The sequence below is a fragment of the Eurytemora carolleeae genome, unplaced genomic scaffold (assembly GCF_000591075.1).
Source record: "Eurytemora carolleeae unplaced genomic scaffold, Eaff_2.0 scaffold986, whole genome shotgun sequence".
Taxonomy (NCBI): domain Eukaryota; kingdom Metazoa; phylum Arthropoda; class Copepoda; order Calanoida; family Temoridae; genus Eurytemora; species Eurytemora carolleeae.
Window position 1 is genome coordinate 65,227 of NW_019397034.1, and position 21,963 is coordinate 87,189.

The 21,963-nt window shown below is 31.8% G+C and overlaps 1 protein-coding gene across 3 annotated transcripts in view; it reads left to right on the plus strand.

Annotated features, from left to right (window-relative positions):
• Positions 1 to 21,960, plus strand: part of LOC111711291 (putative ATPase N2B) — a 23,310-nt gene extending 1,350 nt beyond the window's left edge. For 2 of the 3 annotated variants that reach the window (XM_023485608.1, XM_023485609.1), the window contains exons 3-18: positions 853 to 938; positions 2,174 to 2,262; positions 3,096 to 3,162; positions 3,542 to 3,641; positions 4,242 to 4,341; positions 5,295 to 5,397; positions 6,030 to 6,118; positions 6,636 to 6,721; positions 10,620 to 10,664; positions 12,238 to 12,358; positions 12,736 to 12,813; positions 13,897 to 13,933; positions 14,112 to 14,179; positions 15,062 to 15,146; positions 16,639 to 16,707; positions 20,398 to 20,625. In XM_023485608.1, coding sequence (XP_023341376.1) covers positions 853 to 938; positions 2,174 to 2,262; positions 3,096 to 3,162; positions 3,542 to 3,641; positions 4,242 to 4,341; positions 5,295 to 5,397; positions 6,030 to 6,118; positions 6,636 to 6,721; positions 10,620 to 10,664; positions 12,238 to 12,358; positions 12,736 to 12,813; positions 13,897 to 13,933; positions 14,112 to 14,179; positions 15,062 to 15,146; positions 16,639 to 16,707; positions 20,398 to 20,610 — 1,436 coding nt within the window. In that variant the 3' untranslated portion in view covers positions 20,611 to 20,625. Of the gene's footprint in view, positions 1 to 852; positions 939 to 2,173; positions 2,263 to 3,095; positions 3,163 to 3,541; positions 3,642 to 4,241; positions 4,342 to 5,294; positions 5,398 to 6,029; positions 6,119 to 6,635; positions 6,722 to 10,619; positions 10,665 to 12,237; positions 12,359 to 12,735; positions 12,814 to 13,896; positions 13,934 to 14,111; positions 14,180 to 15,061; positions 15,147 to 16,638; positions 16,708 to 20,397; positions 20,626 to 20,749; positions 20,838 to 21,322 lie in introns of those variants that run through there. The other variant, XM_023485610.1, reaches the window with a different exon arrangement.
• Positions 21,961 to 21,963: the final 3 nt, after the last annotated feature.

The window sequence follows — 21,963 nt, forward strand, 5'->3', positions numbered from 1 at the left end:
TCAGCGCTGTGAATCGGACGTTGTCATCTTTGCATGGAGGCCGGAAGATCACTTGAAAGGGGATGGTGGAGTTGGCACATTTGATGTAGGGGGGGGGGGCCCTGCCTTAATTTTTGGTTCAAATCTTCCAATTTTTTGGGTGCACGCCTAATTAGTGATCGAAATTCATAAAATAAAATCAAATTGAATTTTAATGACCTCTAATGACCTCTAATGACCTCTAATGACCTCTAATGACCTCCACAAATAGAAAATATTTCAACTATGGCTTTATGCACATCAAACGAAAGCTAGGGACCCAGGGAATACAGTAGCAGCAAAAAATCCAGTGTTTGACCTTCTAATGACCTCTTACGACCTCTAATGACCTAAATGACCTCCAAAAATGAAAANTAAAGCCATAGTTGAAATATTTTCTATTTGTGGAGGTCATTAGAGGTCATTAGAGGTCATTAGAGGTCATTAAAATTCAATTTGATTTTATTTTATGAATTTCGATCACTAATTAGGCGTGCACCCAAAAAATTGGAAGATTTGAACCAAAAATGAAGGCAGGGCCCCCCCCCCCTACATCAAATGTGCCAACTCCACCATCCCCTTTAGCTTACAATCCCTTTAAAGATTTTGATTTCATGTAAAAAAAAGAGTTGTAGGTAACGTCAATATTGTTCATTAGTCTGAAAGAAAATATAAAATTCATTCTCTTTTATGTTTGTGCTTTGATTAAGTGAAACATGCAACCATGCTAAAAGTCCAGAACTGAGCAAAAATAAATCCGTTGAAATTTACGATATTAGTTGGTTATTGGTTCTTGACGGATATTTTTACAAAGAATCTTTTTTTATTTTCTAGCAAGTTCAAAACCTATTCCTGTTCCGGCAAATGAAAGAATTCCACTTCCTCCACATGCTAGTCCTGCAACTGTTTTTGATCATAAGGTAATTTAATCAGGGCCGGCGGAAACGTCATGTGTTTGTTTCTGTAAAAGAAGAGTGTGTGTAAGTAATACCGAACCGAAGGCATGTACTGTAGGTATATACAGTATATAAGAATCTCGGCATTTGTGCTTTATACAGTCTATAGAGTGAACATTTGTGTATTGTTAATTGTTCAATAAAAAATAAGTTTAATATATATGTATTTTATATTTATATATATATATATATTATAAAGCTTTTATATCATATCTAATAATATATCTAAATCAACACTATAAGTGAAAGAATAAAAGTTAAAATTCGTAGTTAACTATTTGTAGTTCGAGCTTAATTTTGAGTGATGAAAACAAATTAATTTTGTTTATACTTTTGAGTTGGAAGATCTGTCTTTTTACGCTCAGTAAATTAAATTTGTTGCTGTAACTCTAGCTTTGTATGTTGCGTTACAAAGTTTTTAATAATTGAAGAAAAATGTTATACTCTCTACTTAAAGTGAGTCTCAAAAAACATGATAGATTTATGTTCACCATGTATGCAGGGTGTGGGAGGGAGGGGAGGGGTTTACCCCCTTAGAATCCAGTGTAAAAAATTTTGAAAAAGGACCTTAATAATAAGATGGAAAAAGTAGAAGATCACATAAGTGTTGAATATTAAGAATTCAATGAGATTTTTGGAGATTATTGATGATTTATTAAAAAGGATAAAGAAGATACAAAGAGAATATTTGAAGGGTATAACGAATTTAGCGCAGAAAAGAAAAAAAAACTAAGCAGATTTAAAACTTAAGCTTTGTGTGTTGTTTGGAATTTAACAAATAATATACAGTGTACAATGATATTCTTCTTCAAGGTACCGTACAATGATATTCTTCTTGGAGGTACTGTACAATGTTATTCTTCTAGAGGAACTGTAAAAGTTAAAACAATATTTTACTTGAGTTACTGTATAATGATATTATTTTTGTAGATACTGTACAGAAATATTCTACTTGTAGGTACTGTACAGTGTACAATGATATTCTTCTTTTTTGTACTGCACAATGATATTCTTCTTGTAAGTACTGTACAGTGTACACTGTACACTGTGCTATGATATTCTTGTATGTACTGTACAATGATATTCTTCTTGTAGGTATTGTACACTGCACACTGTACAATGATATTAGGTATTGTACACTTTTCACTGTACAATGATATTAGGTATTGTACAATGTCATTGTATTGTACAATGTAAAGGTCATGTACAACGACTTGTCTGAGGATGTTCACCAGAGGGAGGTTGTTGCACGATTCCAGTCTCTATACGAGAAAATTGGTACTTACAGGTAATCAATAAATCAGATTATTTTATGTGAAAACTCGATTTGATAATCAACCAAAACGAATTAAAATCATTGGAGACTTGAATCTTAAAATTTTTCTATACTGTTAATGCGATGTCTATAGATGTGTCTCGAACCGCTGAATCCAGTCCAATTGTACGTTTTTTGATACTTCAAAATAGCTTAACTTGAAGCTTTAAAAAAATAGGTTTTTATACATTCACAAGTATCTTCTATTTATTGTGCTGACATCTTTACAATTTTAACGTTTCCGAATTTGATGTTTGACGAAAAAATTGATTGTTTATACCCATCTTGAGTTATTCAAAGATATTCTCTCTCACATAAGTGCACGAAAAAAGTAAAAATTCGACTGGGTTTTGAAAGTTACGAAAAATTTATGTCTCAAATAAAAAAAAAATTGATTTTAACAAAACTTTTTGCAAGATTGATTTGAGAATTTGTAACTAGTACAATATTAATGTTTAACTGTTCTAAAATGTGCAACCGATTTGATATTATTATTTATATGCAAAGTTTAACTGATCTAATTATTATTTTATAGTTTAAAGTTCAACTGATCTATTATTATTATAAGATTTGGAAAGTAAAACCGATGTTTCATTATCATTTATTTTGAAAAGTTCAACTGGTCTAGTTATTATTTAGTGTAAAGTTCAAAAAAAGATCTAACATTTTTCCCCTTTTCTTTCCCCTGCCCCCTGGAAACCATAGATTTTACTGATCCTGTGTACGCGTCTGTTTTTATTTATATAAAAAGTTCAACCGATCTAACATTATTATTTTATTTGAAAAGTTCAACCGATCTAATATAGACCAAAGACGTCAGCCTCCTTGTTTTCCATGTTGTTCCCTGGACCTTCGAGTAGACGATGGCAGCTGGTAAGGAAACGATTTTTAAAACAATGTATTCTAAAAATGTCCGCATTTAAAAAGAAATGAAGGATATGAGTCAAATCAAATATTAAATCAGAGTTTTAGAGACATCCTACTAACCACACATTCACCTCAGCTTGTGCTGTGTATGACGCATTTTTGAGTAAAGGAATTGTATGAATTTTTGTACGATTTTTTTCTTTATTTTTTTTAAATTGGAAAATAATTGAGATCTTTAAATCACAGCCCTAAAAACTTGGGCTGTGAATCTAATATAACAACACTTAAAATTAAACGTAATCTCGGCTTATTATTTTTTTAGATGGAAAACTCAAAAATAGTTGAAAATCTTTACCCCGGCTTTGACAAAATTTAATATGTTTAGAGTGGAGGAGGAGAAAGAGTGCCAAGGGGAATATATCTATGGGGAACTGTAGGAGGGGGGAAAACTATGTTGATGGATATGTTCTTTGACACATTGGAAGGTAGATATTCTTTTGATGGATACGTTATTTGATACCTTGGAAGGTAAATACTTGTGATGGATATGTTCTTTGTAACCTTGGAAAGTAAATACTTGTGATGGATATGTTCTTTGAAACCTTGGAAGGTAAATGCTTGTGATGGATATGTTCTTTGATACCTTGGAAGGTAAATACTTGTGACGGATATGTTCTTTGATACCTTGGAAGGTAAATACGTGTGATGGATATGTTCTCTGACACCTTGGAAAGTAAATACTAGTGATGGATATGTTCTTTGATACCATGGAAGGTAAATGCTTGTAATGGATATGTTCTTTGATACATTGGAAGGTAAATACTTGTGATAGATATGTTCTCTGATACCTTGGAAGGTAAATACTTGTGATTGATATGTTCTTTGATACCTTGGAAGGTAAATGCTTGTGATGGATATGTTCTTTGATACCTTGGAAGGTAAATGCTTGTGATGGATATGTTCTTTGAAATGTCTTGGCCTCTCAGAAAAGAATGATTATGAACTAGATGTTCTAAATTAAAATCTTTTCCTAAAAAATCTTTTTTAAATTTTATATTGATAGTTGATATTTTAAATTTGATTAGGATTAGACGCTGAGATAAAGAAGAGACGAATTCATTATTATGATTTCATGCAAGAGGTTCACACGAGGATGCACGAAGCTAAGAAGAAGGCTCCGCCGAGGTGAAATAAAATCGGGGTTTATAAGGCACTTGCCTCTAATATTATTTTTCTTATCTCTGTTTTTTTTTTTGTAAACCATTGAAAGTTTGAAGTATCAGAGACACCAGGTTGCAAAGAATTTGAAAATTAGAGTTTGAGGCAAGTGTACAGTTTCTTTACTAACCATCTGATCCTGTTGAAGATGGTAGTATTCGTATTGTCATGCAACCAAACTAATTATATATAATGTTCTTTCTATAATAATTGAATGAAAATTAAATTTGGAATTCAAACTGGGTAATTTTAGATGAACTCTAATTAATATATCTCGCATAGTAAAAACGCCGGTGATAGTTTATTTTGGTCAGATTAGAATTAAGCCAATACATGTGCTGTTAATCCAACGAGGTAATAGTGTATAGAGTGATGATGTACGCTAATCCTTTACTAATTACATAGGCCATCAACTATACCGAGAGCGTACTGCATATCTGTTTATTATAAGTTGATTCTGGCCTAACCTATAGTATATCAATATTAGTAAACAGTTGTAAGTGTACAGTACAGCTAACTGAGCACACAGGTAGAGAACTATCATCCCCCGTGTGTTGATCGTTATGGTTATGGTTAAGAAAATAACTAAACTTCCAAAACTTTAAATTGTAATGTGTTGAAGTTTGCTTTTATCAAACTTTGCAATATCTTTATTTTGATAAAGATAAAAATAGAAAAACGGTCCAAAAACGGAACACTTATGTTTTTGCATCGTTTTTGAACCGTTTTTGGGCACATATGTTCTGTCAGGGTCAAATATTGTCATAGTATAAAAAAGCAGATGTTTAGAATAAACAATTTAAAAAAACATTTGCTTTTATTATATTATTCCACTATTTTGAGCCTGAAAAAAATAAAGGAAAAAATCCACATTGCAACATAGGAGCCAAACTAATGTTTAAAAATACGCTTTTGTTCAGAGATATATCAAGATGGGATACTTACCAACCTTTTGATCCTGTTCCACCTGTAGGAGATACAATTCTAGCAGAGACATGGATACTTTGCCTAGATGAATTTCAGGTAGGTTGATTGGTTGATTGGTTGGTTGGTTGGTTGGTTGATTGGTTGGTTGGTTGGTTGGTGGGTGGTGAGTGGGTTGGTTGTTTGGATGGTTGGTGGGTTAGTTGGTTGGTTGTTGGGTTAGTTAGTGGCCGTAGATGGGTGTTTGTTGGTAGGTTAATAAGTTGGTTGGTGGGTTGGTTGATTAATTAGTGGTTTGAGGAATTTAAAGTAGTTTCACGGCCCAATAAGTTGAAAGTTTGTGAAATATCAAAGCAAATGTCAAATATATTTAAAAATAATTTTCAACTGCAAAATCATTATGATCACTTTAATTATAGCATCATTTCATTTTAGGTTTTTTACCTAAAAATAAAAAAATAAAAAAGTATTTTATCTTTCCATAATTATTTTTAAAGGAAAGGGGGAAGTCGAACAATTAAAGAATTGTCAAACTTATTAAATCACTTACTAAAGGAAATTGGTCTGTTTCCACTGCACATTTGCCATTTCTCATGTTCATTAGACAATTTAAACATGAAGTCATAACTTTAGCCTAAAAGTCGTCTTTCTCTTTCATAGTTTATAGTACTCACTGTCAGTTAAGTTTAAAAGTATGATATGTAATAGAATCCTATGCCTTGATTTCCTAGGTGACGGATATCGCTGATGCCATGATCCTTCGACAACTCTTTGCTTATCTTTTCGACAAGGGTCTGATTTTGGTCGCAACAAGTAACAGGTACGATCAGTGCAGACAGGACAGGACAGTGTAGTGTACATGACATTACACAGGACAGGGCAGAACTCAAGACAGGACACAAGACAGGACAAGGCACTGGACAAAACAAGGGACAGTACAGGACAAGGCACAGGACAGGACAAGGCACAGGACAGAACAAGGGACTGGAAAAAAACAAGGGACTGGACAAAACAAGGGACAGAACAGGACAAGGCACAGGACAGGACAAGGCACAGGACAAGACAAGGCACAGGACAAGACAAGGCACAGGACAAGATGAGGCACAGGAAAGAACGAGGGACAGGACAGAATGAGGGACAGGACAGAAAGAGGCATAGGACAGAACAAGGGACAGGACAGGACAAGGGGCAGGACAGGACAAGGGACAGGATAAGGCACAGGACAGAACAAGGGACAGAACAGGACAAGGCACTGAGTAAAACAAGGCGCAGAACAGGACAATGTTGAAAGTACACAGTATACTGGACAGTAAACCCATAAAGCTAATATTATTAAGGCCTCCGAATGATCTTTACAAAAATGGGATTCAAAGATCAAATTTCCTTCCTTTCATAGAGATGCTAAAAGAAAAATCACATGTAGGTAGGTCAACGTTTTTTAATAAAATTTTACAGAATCATTTACCCTTTACATTGTCTGATTTTTTTAAAAGTGACAAATACATCCTAACATGATTGGATTTTTTTATAGATGGGAAAGGTTATTTTTGTTTGCTGCAATATTGAAATAAGAGCATTTACAATAAAGTTCAGTCTGTTTTTACTTTTTATAAATGATCCCTGATTTTAAACAAGTCAAATATTTCTTAATAAGAAGAAATCTATGTATAATAATGAAAACGAAATAATCGATTTTAGCATTGATTTATTGACAAATTTCTTTTGAGAAATATGTTCCTAACCATCTAATTAGAATACTGTATAATTTTTACTTTATTTTTCGTAGTCTTTATTTAATAATTTAAAAAAACTAATTCTGAAAACGTATCCACCACCAAAGTAGGAGTTTTGAACGTCGGATTTGCGCTCAAACTCGGGATTTACAGATCTTTAAAAAGTTATATATGTCTCAAATGAATCCGAAAGAAGTTTTCCACTACACTGCATACTCAGTTCAACTACCTTACATAGCCGGTCACTCCCTTTAAAAACCTGACTTCGGCCCATTCGATATTTATAAAAATCAACTTCAAGTCCTCTTTTTGACCTCTTCATCCCTTCAAATCATAGGTTTCCGCTGTGGATATAGAGTTCATGCCTTGAAGACTGTTAAGCGTAGATTAGCTTTATGTTATGTGAACATTCTGGTATCATGATTTGGACGTGGGGGGGGGAGGGAGTCCTGTTCATATTTCTTAGCAACCTCTCGTGAATTTTTACCTGGAATAGTATAATCTCACACGATTGTTAAGAAATATCCACATCGCCAACTCAGGTTTTGCAGTGGAGACAAAAAAACTGTTCAATTAGCTATGTTGGAATTTGCCAAATCTGTTTTTCATATTTTACATTTAATAATCTAATTTTGAATAAAAATATTGTTTGTGTCCAGACCTTTGTGGACAAATGATTACCTAAAACTGACACAGGTATATTTTTATTCATATGTTAATAGCAATAATAAATAAAGTCAAGCTTTCAATTCTTTGAATTTTCAGAATAAAATAGTTTTTTTAGGGTGACATTATTTAGATATTTTAGGCTTTTTTCTAAGGTTTAAAAAAAAGAGAACCTTGCAAATTGATTTCCGGTTTTGTTTTTGTTTAGGTGTTCCATACAATTATAATACATGATATTCCATATCTTAGCCAGCAAAATAAATCTCAAGCTCGCAGGTAAACAGATGAAACATGATTAATGGTTTTTACTTACTTAAAATAGTAAAATCTTTTAAAAATGTTATTTTGCTTAGACATTTTATTTTAAAAATGAGTGTTTACCGTCGATACAATCATTATATGATTAATAGGCTTCCAGAGCGCTGCGCGCCCATCTTCGATTTAAATTGCTCTTTAATAGATTTTTTCTTCGTTGATTTCAAAACATCGTGATTTGTTTCAGGCGAATTTCAATTCGAGTCATTCTGATCTTCTCTGGATCCCACAATCGGTTTAGCCGTTTTGGCGTTTATCAATTACAAATAAAACAAACGAACACACCGACCTTTTTAAATATATATATATATATATATATATATATAAATATGTTGCCTATAGCCGGCAACGCCGGGCCAATCAGCTAGTATACAATACTTGAGTTTTTTAATTATCACTTGTTTTATCTTTTCATCTGTTTATATAATTATTGCGCAAAGATGTTGATTATAGAGTACTAGTAAGAACTAGGTAATATTTTCTTTAACCCAAGACAGGGGTGTAGGGAGATCTTCAGATTAAACATAACTACGCCCCTGATAAATCTTTTCTTTTTGGGGACGGAAAGCTTGAAAAATTGACGCTTTTCACAATCATGACTAAATAGAAAAAAAGAAAAGATACATATTGATATAATATACATACATTAAAAAATGATAAAATTGTTGATATTTTTCAAGTTGTTAATATGATGGGTTATCATTTGCAACTCTGTTTGTTTTCTCTAAAAAACGCTTTTTTGTTATCTGAAACACATTTTTTTCAATCTCAACCCTATGTAGGACTAAAAAAATCCTTGTGGTTAATGTTAAAACATTGTTTTGTTTTATATTTCATACAATTTTATTGATCAGCAAGTGCAATTTCATGTGACCCTCCATGCAAAGAGGACAATGCCCGATTTACTACGGTACACTTGAAACCTTTCACTGTATCTCGGTGTATAAACATATCGGAACCCGCTTGAATTCCTCTAAAATGCGGCCTAATGTACGCTGTGTACTGATTAACCTCAACGCAGCTGATCTGTTACTTACGCAACTTTAAATATTGACTGTTTTACGTAAAAAGCTGTTTTCAAAAGTAAATTTATATTTTCTGCCACATTTAGACCGTAGCTATTGATATTTCTTAAATATCTAACTAAGTGTAAGTAATTGAAAGCGTTTCAGTAGATTAATACATCCTTCATCAGCTCCATCAGCCAAAGTTTTAAACGACACCATTGCGAATCGTGTGTGCTCCTCTTAAAATGGAAGATGACTTGAGATTACGCTTACAGTCACTTTAAATCCAGTTTTTTTTTAATATCTTGACAACATTTTTGATATTTTTACTTATTCTTTATAGATATGTTACAGCTATTTATACAAATTTTATTATCTCTTTTCTCTGTTTAAGTTGTCATGATTTTACTTATTAATGACTAAAAATTGTAAAGAACCATCAATGTTATATCACTGCCTATGATCCGGATCCGTTAGATCTACAACATTTTGACTTCTTGATCCGGATCCGGAAGGAATATGCGGATCCACGGAAAAGGAACCATGGGGCAAAATATCAACTAAAACCTGCTAAAGGAAACTTTTATTCTCTCAAGACACTAACCTCAATTGTTAACTAATGTGATATTGTTAACAAATTCCCAATATTTGAATCGTTGAAGTTTCTACATATAAATAAGCGAGGAAACAAATGTAGAACATTTTTATTTTAAAACAAACAAAACGAAATCTTGAAGGAATGTTCATGATCTGAATTTTGATGATTTAGCATTTAAAGAATAAGACGCTTTCAATAATATCTCATATCCCAGAGTTTGTCTATAAATCGGAAACTTTTATTTAATTTGCAGTTCACACTGCACATACTCCATTTCATTTTAATGGGGATCCTCATCCGAATTGATTTTTTCAGGACGGATCCAGGATCCGAATACGGATCCGCATCAAGCTGAAATGGATCCTAAGCAATCCAGTTTAAATACAGTTCATAGACAAACTTTGAGATTTGAGGTTTTGTTATTTATTTTATTATTTATTGTTTGAGATAAGAAATTTCAGCAATATTCAAGACCTGATCTGGTTTTGTATCTTAATTCATTTTTTTACTTTATTTTTTTTACAAAATGGAGTTCTTCATGATTTTTGCTGATTTTCGTTTATTTTTAAATTTGTATTTATTTATTTTCTCCGGATTTTGATGGCACCACAAATTATGATTAAATAAACTATCGTTGTTTTTTGTTATAGAAACCACAATAAGAAACCATCAATTTTCAAAGTTTAAAAATCGGATATCTCATTCGATCTGGAACATACAAAGCTTTTAAGGATAGCGTTGTCGATCGGACATACTACTCTATAAATAGATGGTGGCTTATATTTACGTTAATAGTCCCCTTGACAATTCGACATTTTCTTACTGTTTTTTAGATACAAGGCTTTGACTTAGACAGCAACATGCCTAGACCATGTTGTTTTTTCTCAATATTTTTAAATCAAGATCCTCGCCTTTTTTTCTTCAGCTTCTGATAAAATGCTACGCTATCCTGCATGTTATGCTTGGGAATATTTAATAAATAATAATTAAATTTGTAATTAGTTTCCTTGGATCCTGGGGTCGATTATAGAAGGCAATCTTTAGCAGGTAATTAATTAAAGGTAATCTCTAGCTTCTAATTAATTAATTAATTAGTTGAAGGTAATCTTTAGCAAGTAATTAATTGATAAATTAAAGGTATTATTTAGCAGGTAATTAATTAATTAAAGGTAATCTCTAGTTGGTAATTAATTAATTAATTTAAGGTAATCTCTAGCAGGTAATTAATTGATAAATGAAAGGTGATCTATAACTTATAATTAAGTAACTAATTGATTAAAGGTGATCTCTAGCTTGTAATTAATCAATTAATTAAAGGTGGTCTCTAGCTGGTAATTAATTAATCAATTAAAGGTGATCTCTAGCTTTTAATTAACAAATAAATTAAAATTGACCTCTAGCTGGTAATTAATTAATTAATTGAGGTAATATAGCAGGTAATTTATTTATTAATTAAAGGTAATCTCGAGCAGGCAATACATTAATTGATTAAAGATAATCTCAAGCAGGTAATTAATTAATTGAAAAGTAATCTCTGGCGGGTAATTCATAAATTGAGAGTTAATCTCTAGCTGGTAATTAATTAGTAAAAGGTAATCTCTAGGAGGTAATTTATTGAATTTAAGGTAATCTCTAGCAGGTAATTGATTAAATTAAAGGTAATCTAGGTAGGTAGGTACTTAATTATCTAGATAGGTACTTAATTTATTAATTAAAGGTTATCTCTAGCAGGTAATTAATTAACTAATTTAAGGTAATCTCTAGCAGGCAATTAATTAATTAATTAAAGGTAATCTTTAGCAGGTAATTTATTATTTAAAGGTAATCTCTAGCAGGCAATTAATTAATGAATTAAAGGTAATCTCTAGTATGTAATGAATTAAATTAAAGGTAATCTCTAGCAGCTAATTAATTTAATTAAAGGTAATCTCTAGCTGGTAATTAATTAAATTAGAGGTAATCTAAACTAAATGTTGAAAATCAACTATCACTAGACCATTAGTCAATGAAACCTGAAAACCTTGTAAATGTCTTTACACATATATTTATTCATTTATTTTTAACAAAATCCTCGGTGGTATTCTGGTCTACAGTCATTCTAACTCATCAGTACTTACCATAAGTGGTCATCACGCCAAAGGCAAAGGGTTGTCTGTTTAGATCCGCCCAGGTTTTGTTTTCAGAAACCTGAGTTTGCTTTACCACTGGTCCCCCCCCCCTTTAATTAATATGTTCTGACCAGAGATTTTACAGGGGTAATTTAATCGCGCCAAAATTTAGTTTTGTAAACAAAATTTCCAGATTATGCAATATTATTTTCATTTCGATTTTTTTGGACAATCATTTTCCTCCTCAGATATTAGGTATTTTATTTTTGGTTTCATTCCCTGCATTAGGGGGAATTTAGGTGAAATTATGTTTCAAAAGGGGTGAAAAAAAACCTTCTCTTTCGATGTCCAATTTTCATTTAATAATGATTTTGAGAGGTTTCCTTAAATACTTAGTAAGTGTAAACTTTGTAAAGAGATGTCTAATCTGAATAAAATTAGACGGACTAGATGATGGTTCTCTATTAACCCCTTCTTTCAATAAACATTCTGTAAAATGATTTTGTTTTCAGGATCAGATAAACTATTTTTTGTGACCTCGAATCCCGAGGATGAGGCGGAGGCCTCCCTGACCGCCATGTTCAAATTTTTGGCGGCAAAAGAAACCGATACAGTTAAACCTGTTACAATCAGGTAACATTTTAACATTTAACATTTTAACATTTTACATTTTTTCTAATATAAAATATTTGCCCACAACAAAATCACTTAATTACCTTTTTTTTAGCAACGATTGATATTCGTTAATTTTAGTGCAACAAATACAGATGTAATATTTGAAAACATAATTATAAGATAATTCGCTGCTACACCGTTACTGACAAATGCCAAAATATAATCTAGTGCTGTAGTGAATTTCTTTTTTTCTAACTCAAAATTTTAAATTCTGCAAATACTCAAAACTGCGAGCGGAACTAAGATTAAAGCAAACCCTTGATTTGATTTTGGTTTGTTGTAAAAAATATTTAATTCAGGATTAAAGGAAGAGATGTAAAAAATATTTAATTCAGGATTAAAGGAAGAGATGTACACTTTGATAAAGGATGTGGAGGAGTTCTTGATACTTCATTCAAGGAGATTTGTGAAAGGAATATTTTTCATTCATAAGATTTATTCAATCATTTCTTCTATTTTCATTGATTTTATTATTTTATTTTTTTGTTTTAAAGGTCAGGAAAGACTCCTTTGAAATTATTAAATAACGACGACATAAAATGTTTAAAAAAGTTCTGCAATAAACTACAGATCTCATGTATAGGAACATGTTGAGAAAATAAAAATTAATCTTATCATCGAAAATAATTAATCTTGTTCAATTATTAGTTTCTATTTTCTCATTATTCACAAAGATTTTCTGCATATTTTCTAGATTTATTATTGAAAGGACGGCATTTGGAGAATTTGAAGAAATCTGCGAATAAATTCAAAGAAAATAAGAAATTCAATTTAATAATGAAAACGAAATAATCGATTTTAGCATTGATTTATTGACAAATTTCTTTTGAGAAATATGTTCCTAACCATCTAATTAGAATACTGTATAATTTTTACTTTATTTTTCGTAGTCTTTATTTAATAATTTAAAAAAACTAATTCTGAAAACGTATCCACCACCAAAGTAGGAGTTTTGAACGTCGGATTTGCGCTCAAACTCGGGATTTACAGATCTTTAAAAAGTTATATATGTCTCAAATGAATCCGAAAGAAGTTTTCCACTACACTGCATACTCAGTTCAACTACCTTACATAGCCGGTCACTCCCTTTAAAAACCTGACTTCGGCCCATTCGATATTTATAAAAATCAACTTCAAGTCCTCTTTTTGACCTCTTCATCCCTTCAAATCATAGGTTTCCGCTGTGGATATAGAGTTCATGCCTTGAAGACTGTTAAGCGTAGATTAGCTTTATGTTATGTGAACATTCTGGTATCATGATTTGGACGTGGGGGGGGGAGGGAGTCCTGTTCATATTTCTTAGCAACCTCTCGTGAATTTTTACCTGGAATAGTATAATCTCACACGATTGTTAAGAAATATCCACATCGCCAACTCAGGTTTTGCAGTGGAGACAAAAAAACTGTTCAATTAGCTATGTTGGAATTTGCCAAATCTGTTTTTCATATTTTACATTTAATAATCTAATTTTGAATAAAAATATTGTTTGTGTCCAGACCTTTGTGGACAAATGATTACCTAAAACTGACACAGGTATATTTTTATTCATATGTTAATAGCAATAATAAATAAAGTCAAGCTTTCAATTCTTTGAATTTTCAGAATAAAATAGTTTTTTTAGGGTGACATTATTTAGATATTTTAGGCTTTTTTCTAAGGTTTAAAAAAAAGAGAACCTTGCAAATTGATTTCCGGTTTTGTTTTTGTTTAGGTGTTCCATACAATTATAATACATGATATTCCATATCTTAGCCAGCAAAATAAATCTCAAGCTCGCAGGTAAACAGATGAAACATGATTAATGGTTTTTACTTACTTAAAATAGTAAAATCTTTTAAAAATGTTATTTTGCTTAGACATTTTATTTTAAAAATGAGTGTTTACCGTCGATACAATCATTATATGATTAATAGGCTTCCAGAGCGCTGCGCGCCCATCTTCGATTTAAATTGCTCTTTAATAGATTTTTTCTTCGTTGATTTCAAAACATCGTGATTTGTTTCAGGCGAATTTCAATTCGAGTCATTCTGATCTTCTCTGGATCCCACAATCGGTTTAGCCGTTTTGGCGTTTATCAATTACAAATAAAACAAACGAACACACCGACCTTTTTAAATATATATATATATATATATATATATATGTATGTATATATATATATTATATATATATACATAGATTTGTGGTTTAACCAGATGTAGATCAAAAGGGTAAAATCTGAGTGAAAGTGATTTGGACCCCTCCCATTCTTATATTTCTTGGCTTTTTTGGATGACTTTCTGTCTATCCTAACATAGCCTGGAATAGTATAATCAAGCAAGATTTTAAAGAATTTTGAAGAAGGTAGGGGGTCCACGTCTGAGTAATACTGACCCCCTGAAAATGGATTATTTTTTTTCAACAGCCTTTTCCTGCGACTATGAATTGAAAAATATTGCTGAAGTGTTAACAATGATCTAAAATATTCTTTTAAGATGCATATAGAAATAAACGTTAATCAATCAGTCTAAAATAAGAATTCTTAGAATAATAAGTTTTTTCCTCTTTAAGAATTTCCGCTCCTTTCATGTTAGAAACATTTTTTAAGGTTCATTATCTAAACTTTAAAGTAAAGATGTTTCAATAAACTTATTTGTTTTATATTATTATAAAATATTTTAGATTTATATGCCTGGTAGATACCTTGTACGATCATAAAATCCGCATAGTGGCATCAGGGGTAGCGCCTTTTTGGGAACTTTTTCAGGTCTGCTTTAACTCTATCTGTGCTATTTAGCTTAAACTCTCCCTGTCGTGTTATTTAGTTTAAAATCTCCCTGTCTGTTATTTAGCTTTAACTCTCCCTGTCGTGTTATTTAGCTTAAACTCTCCCTGTCTGTTATTTAGCTTAAACTCTCCCTTTTCTCTATTTAATACAAACTCTCCCTGTCTCCTAATTGGCTAAAACTCTCTGTCTGTTATCTTGCTTTAACTCTCTCTGTCTTCTATTTAGCTTAAACTCTCCCTGTCTGCGATTTAGCTTAAACTCTCACTGTACGCGATTTAGCTTAAACTCTCCCTGTCTGCTATTTAGCTTTAACTCTCACTGTCTTTTATTTAGCTTAAACTTTCCCTGTCGTGCTATTTAGCTTGAACTCTCCCTGTCTGCTATTTAATTCAAACTCTCCCTGTCTGCTATTTTGCTTAACCTCTCTCTGTCTGTTATATAGCTTAAACTCTCCATATCTGCTAATTAGCTTAAACTCTTCCTTTCTGCTACTTAGCTTTAACTCTATCTTTCTGTTATCTAGCTTAAACTCTCCCTATCTGCTATTTAGCATAAACTCTCCCTATCTGCTATTTAGCTTAAACTCTCCCTGTCTGTTATTTAGCTTAAACTCTCCCTGTCTGTTATTTAGCTTAAACTCTCTCTGTCTGTTATTTAGCTGAAACTCTCTCCGTCTGTTATTTAGCTTTAACGTTCACTGTCTGCTATTTAGCTATATCTCTATCTGTCTATTATCTAGTTTAAACTCTCCCTATCTGCTATTTAGCTTAAACTCTCCCTGTCTGTTATTTAGCTTAAACTCTCCCTGTCTGTTATTTAGCATATCTCTATCTGTCTATTATCTAGTTTAAACTCTCTCTGTCTTCTATTTAGCTTAAACTCTCCCTGTCTGTTATTTAGCTTAAACTCTCCCTGTCTGTTATTTAGCTGAAACTCTCTCTGTCTGTTATTTAGCTGAAACTCTCCCTGTCTGTTATTTAGCTTAAACTCTCCCTGTCTGTTATTTAGCTTAAACGTTCACTGTCGGCTATTTAGCTTTAACGTTCACTGTCTGCTAAAGCTAAGTTTCAGCTTTAAAAAACATTATTTGAGAAGAAAGAAATGTACCGCTTGAACATATTCTGTTGTAGAAAACTTAAATTTATTGAATAAATATATTGGTGCGAAAAGCTTTCCACACTGTTGTGTACGTTCTAAATTGTGTTTAAATCACGTTCTGAAGAAGAAGAATTATTTTCTTATCAACACTGTGAGTAAAACTTCTTCTGTCACAAGCGATATATTCATTTGTAAAGATGCAAAGCAAAATATTGCACGTAAATTTTATTAAATGCCACAACTAATATATTTCAATATATTGCTTTGCATCTTGACAAATGTTTATATCGCTGGTGACAGAAGAAGTTTTACTCACAGTGAAGCAAATAATAACAGAATTTTGTTTATCTTGAATAAAGAATGTTCTGTTTAGAACGAACGAATATCTGATGCTCAGAGACTTCAGGAGAACAGAGAGCTGATTGATGATTTAGGATTAAAGGTTTATTTTTTGTATTCATTACTTTCTTTAAACAGTAAACATGAGGTTTGTTATGATTGCTTGAAGTAAAAAAAATTTTTACTTTAAATTCGTTGATGGCGATGGACCAAACCTCTGTAGAGTTAAAAAAGTAGATGTGAGTTCCACATTTATTGAAAATATATTTCGATCTGGGTTGACCCTCGTCAGTTCTTGAGATAGTTTCTGTCACAAAGATAACGTAGGTCTAGTTGTTCGAGCCAGTTTCAAGCAAACTGTGACAATTGATCACAATTTGACATATTAAACATAAAACTGCAAACCAAAATGTGCTGTCAAAAAAATCAAGTAGTATTTGGTCAATTACTCCCTTTAAACTTAAGCTAGAAACATGCTTGTTGCAGTTTTAAAATGTATATGGCTAGGGCTACAAAAAATTATAAGTTAGTTTGTGAGATAAAACTGGAGGCCAAGTAGAGGGTGTCTAAAGACGAGTTGTCTATATTTAAGTGATACTGATAGATTTTTCTCTTAGTACCTATTGTCTGCGGATGCGTTTTTGATAAAAAGGTATTATTTATAAGACAACTCTGTAGGGTTTCCAATCGGAATTCCGTTGCGCGGAATTGCACACAATGATTGATTCCGCTTGCGCCTTTTTATTGCCCGGAATTGCGCTTTAATTGCGAACAAGAAAGCAATGAAATATTCGCGAAATTGCCCGAAATTAATAATTTTGAATTGTAACTTACAAATTTATGCAGAAGATACAAGAATGGAAATGGATACAAGTTATCCTGTAGATTTAAAAATAATCGAGGGTCACTTCAAATTTTTAAAATTTTTAAATTGTTTAAGTTTCTTGTGGTTAAGCTACTAATTAACAACTTAAAGGGAGTGTTCGTGAAAAATTGAAAGGGGTATAGGCTTACGGCAATAAATAATCACTTTTGATCGCTACTAATCTTTCTTCTATCTGTTGCGTCTATAATGAGAAAATTGTTTAGAAACGTCTCATACCGAAGAACATAGATTCCTTACAAATTCAGTAAGTTGCAACATACGACTCGGATCGTAACAAAATCAATTTAATTCCAAACAAAGCATTCAGATATTACAACTTATAATCATCGATTATTTTTCGACGCATTCGTATATAGTTAATATTTCATAATATTTTTTACTTTCTATGTTCCGAGAGTGACTTTTGAAAACATTCATTCCTGTTTCGAGGATTTTGATACTGAAGACGACATTTTCCATATTTTCCGGAAATGCGCCAATTGTGAAAACAAGTTGTAAGCGAAATATTAATTTTAAAAAACACCAAATAAAAAATATTATAAAATATCAACTATATACAAATACGTCAAAAAAAATCGATGACTATAGGATTTATTATCTAAATTATTTGTTTTATATCAATTTGATTTTTTTACGATGTACGATGTTAAGACGTATGTTCCAACTTCCTCAATTTGTACGAACGCTTCGTTCTTCGGTATAAGACGTTTTTAACAATTTTCTCCATATAGACGCAACAGATAGAAGTAATATTAGTAGCGATCAGAAGCGATTATTTATCGCCGTAAGCCTATACCCCCTTTCATTTTTCGCGAACACTACCTTTAATATGATACATTTTTTAAATTAAAATTGTAAGATTCATTTTATTGTATGTTTATATTGATTTTTAACTTAACGTTCTTGAACAGAATTGCACAAAAAATAATTGCATGTATTGCGTTCCATCAAGTTCAAATAAAATATTCTCAAAAAATTCAAATAAAATATTCTCAAAAAATTGAAACACAAACGCAAGAAAGTTGGACGGAATTCCGTTGCGTTTATTGCGCGCAATCATTACGGAACTGAGCGCAATAAATTCACTTGCGTTGGAAACCCTTCAACTATGTAAGTTTAAAGATTGTTGAATTATGGACCACTAGACGCTATTGTATTAAAATTGAAGAAATCGACCGCATCTTGATAGTAGTTGGTCCAGGATCTCCCAGGTACTGTCGAGGTTTCCTGCGTCTAAGGTCCAGTCGTTTTCGGGCAAAATGAAATTATTAACAAAATGAAAATTTTATTATTTCTATCTTCAAATTCAATCTGGGTTCCATAGTAGTAAACCTATCGTGTAAGAATTCCCATAATTACACGGTTCAGGAGGAACAATTTCCAATATTGTTCGCTTCCTGGCGTTTGAGAATGCTTATTCTTACACTGGGGGTGTAGAATTTTCTTTCTTTAAAGCTCAGACCGTGTAAGAATGGAAATTATTACACGGTCAGAGCGTGAAAGAATGTAAATTCTTACACCTCCAAGCATTAAAGAATTGGAATTATTACACTAGTTGAAGAATATTAATTCTTACACGCTTCTTTTATTGATCTTTTCGACTAGCTCAATATTGATATTAACTTAATTATTTTGTACGAACAAAGTGCACATACACCTTTTACCTCCTTTATATTAGCACATGCAAACTTACCTTTTTATACTTTATAACATCATGCTCACTTCCTTTTTTCATATTAAAACATGCAAGCTTACCTTTTTTTTTATTGCAAATCAAGTTTTGGGAGATTTAGCAAATCTCTGCATGTTTGTAATATAACGGTCGGAGCTTTTCCCAATTTCAATCAACTGCTTTTTACTTTACACCTGGATACTGAACTAAAAGAGCTTTTCCAAAATTCTACATTCAGTTGTAATATTTGGACAAAATAGACAGAATTAAGAGGTGATGGGGGTCAGTTTGCTCCCCACCACAGCTAAACTGGTTTTGAAATACCTAGATAACCTGCTTTTCTTTCCTCTTTAGGATTTAGGATCTAATATCCAGCAAACGATTCTTATGTAAATGATTTCACGCTATTGTTCAGTAGATTGAGACAACCCACTACTGTTCTCTACTTTTTTTCCATCTAAAAACTCTGGGGACATTCAACATGCTAAATCTAAATATAGCATTAACTTAAGAAAACAAGCAAATGCATTATAAATTAGTAAACAAACAAACTAACTAAGGAAACAATCACACCACATGCATTATTTACAAATACAGAACCAATTTTTACTTATAAAAGGGTTTTTAACATTTTACCATTGTAACATAAAAAAATTAAAAAATAATAGTTAGGACAAGGGCATAAGTGAAATATAAAAACTTATTTGCAACCCTTCATGATGTTAATTGTTCCTACTTGATATAGTCGTATTTCACACGAATTAAAAAATATATAATTTCTTGTGTATTTGCTCATAGAACCCCAGAAATATGATATAATATGAATCTTATGAGGATAAATATGTAATAATGGAATTCTAAAACTCGATGAAATAATCTTGATATAAGGCCTGCGGCTTTCGTTAAAGAATACATCAAGATTATTTCATTTCGTTAAAGAATTTCCATTATTAAATTTTTTTTCCTCATAAGATTATCATATTATTTAATTTTTTTAATTGATTATTTTCATTTACTGTTTCTTAATACTAGTGACTTGCACATTTCTGTTTCAGAAACAGGAAAGGAAATCGTAAGAATTAACTAATTTTAATCTAGAAAACGACAATATCTTCGACATTATTTATAATATTAAGGTTTAAAGGGTACCGTTGTGAAATAGGCATGCCTCTCTTATAAATGGAAAGTCACTTCAGTCTCTTTAAGACAACAAAATGTAACCCTTTGTATTCTAGGCTGCTGGATCTGGTTCCTTGGATTCAGGAGTATTCTCAGGGGAAGAAGAACTTTATCCTTTGTATTCTAGGCTGCTGGATCTGGTTCCCTGGATTCAGGAGTATTCTCAGGGGAAGAAGAACTTTATCCTTTGTATTCTAGGCTGCTGGATCTGGTTCCTTGGATTCAGGAGTATTCTCAGGGGAAGGAGAACTTTACCCTTTGTATTCTAGGCTGCTGGATCTGGTTCCTTGGATTCAGGAGTATTCTCAACAGAAGGAGAACTTTATCCTTTGTATTCTAGGCTGCTGGATCTGGTTCCTTGGATTCAGGAGTATTCTCAGAAGGAGAACTTTATCCTTTGTATTCTAGGCTGCTGGATCTGGTTCCTTGGATTCAGGAGTATTCTCAGGGGAAGAAGAACTTTTCGCTTTCGATAGAACAATATCTAGACTAACAGGTTATTAATATTTTAAATAAAAATTGTTATTTAGAAATATATTCTTGAAAAGTTTCAGTTAAGGTTGAAATATTTTGTCGCCTTAAAAACGAGTTTTATCATCTTTCTTAAAAAAGATATTTTTTTCGAGTATTTTGGAATTTTTTGCTTTGAGTTGAACTTTTTTAATAGCTCTTTCGGGCAAATCTATACTTTTTAAGAATTAAATGTTTTTTGTGGGAAATTGAAAGAGTTTTGAGGAAAAGTTGAAAAATTTAAATACTTAATTTTAGTAAGTTTTTTAATTTTAAATTTTTCTAAAAATTACTGGTTGATGTACAGGACAGAGAAGCAAGAATATGATTTGTATAATTTTAGTTCATAGTGAGTCAGTTATCATGTGACGCCTTGATTAAATGGTCAACACTTTTAAATAGGGGGAAACCCTATTTTTAGATGATAACATTCAACATTAATTTATGTTATATATATTTTTAAATGTTTAGAGATGCAGAGTAAGGACTACTGGAACCAATGGAAGTCCTATGTAGAGAATCAAGAGAAGAAATCTTAATCAAAATATTTAAAGAAATATTTTTAATTAATGCACCGCCAATAGGGTCATATTTTATTATGCAATAATTCCGTCTGACTCGGAACCATCCGTAATTATTTCAAAAATGCCGAAATATCTATGCAAGGTTCTAGTAAATTTCTGTAACCGCGACACCATATGCAAAAACGTTTCATGTTTTTCAAAATATTTTAGTTTTGATAAAACTAAGATTGAATGAGCATCAAGCTAACAGTTAGTTGTGTTTAGGATGAATTTAATACCACAAAATATTATTTGAGAAACTAAATATTTTTCTCCATGTTTGGATCCGTGTCGGACGGTCCAGCAGATGCGATATACATCAATTATACGATTGTCGGATATAAAACTTGATAAGAACAACTAAATTGTTCATCCTAAAATAAATCCTTTTTGGTGGCTCCTTCATTAAATAGATTATGTTTAGCCCTGAATATGTAGAAACAAATTTTAGTGACCAAGTCTGTAAATATGTTTATTTAAGTTTATGATATTGTTAATCTTGAAATTTGCATCCTGAAAAGAAACCAATAAAAAGATAAATTCATTTAT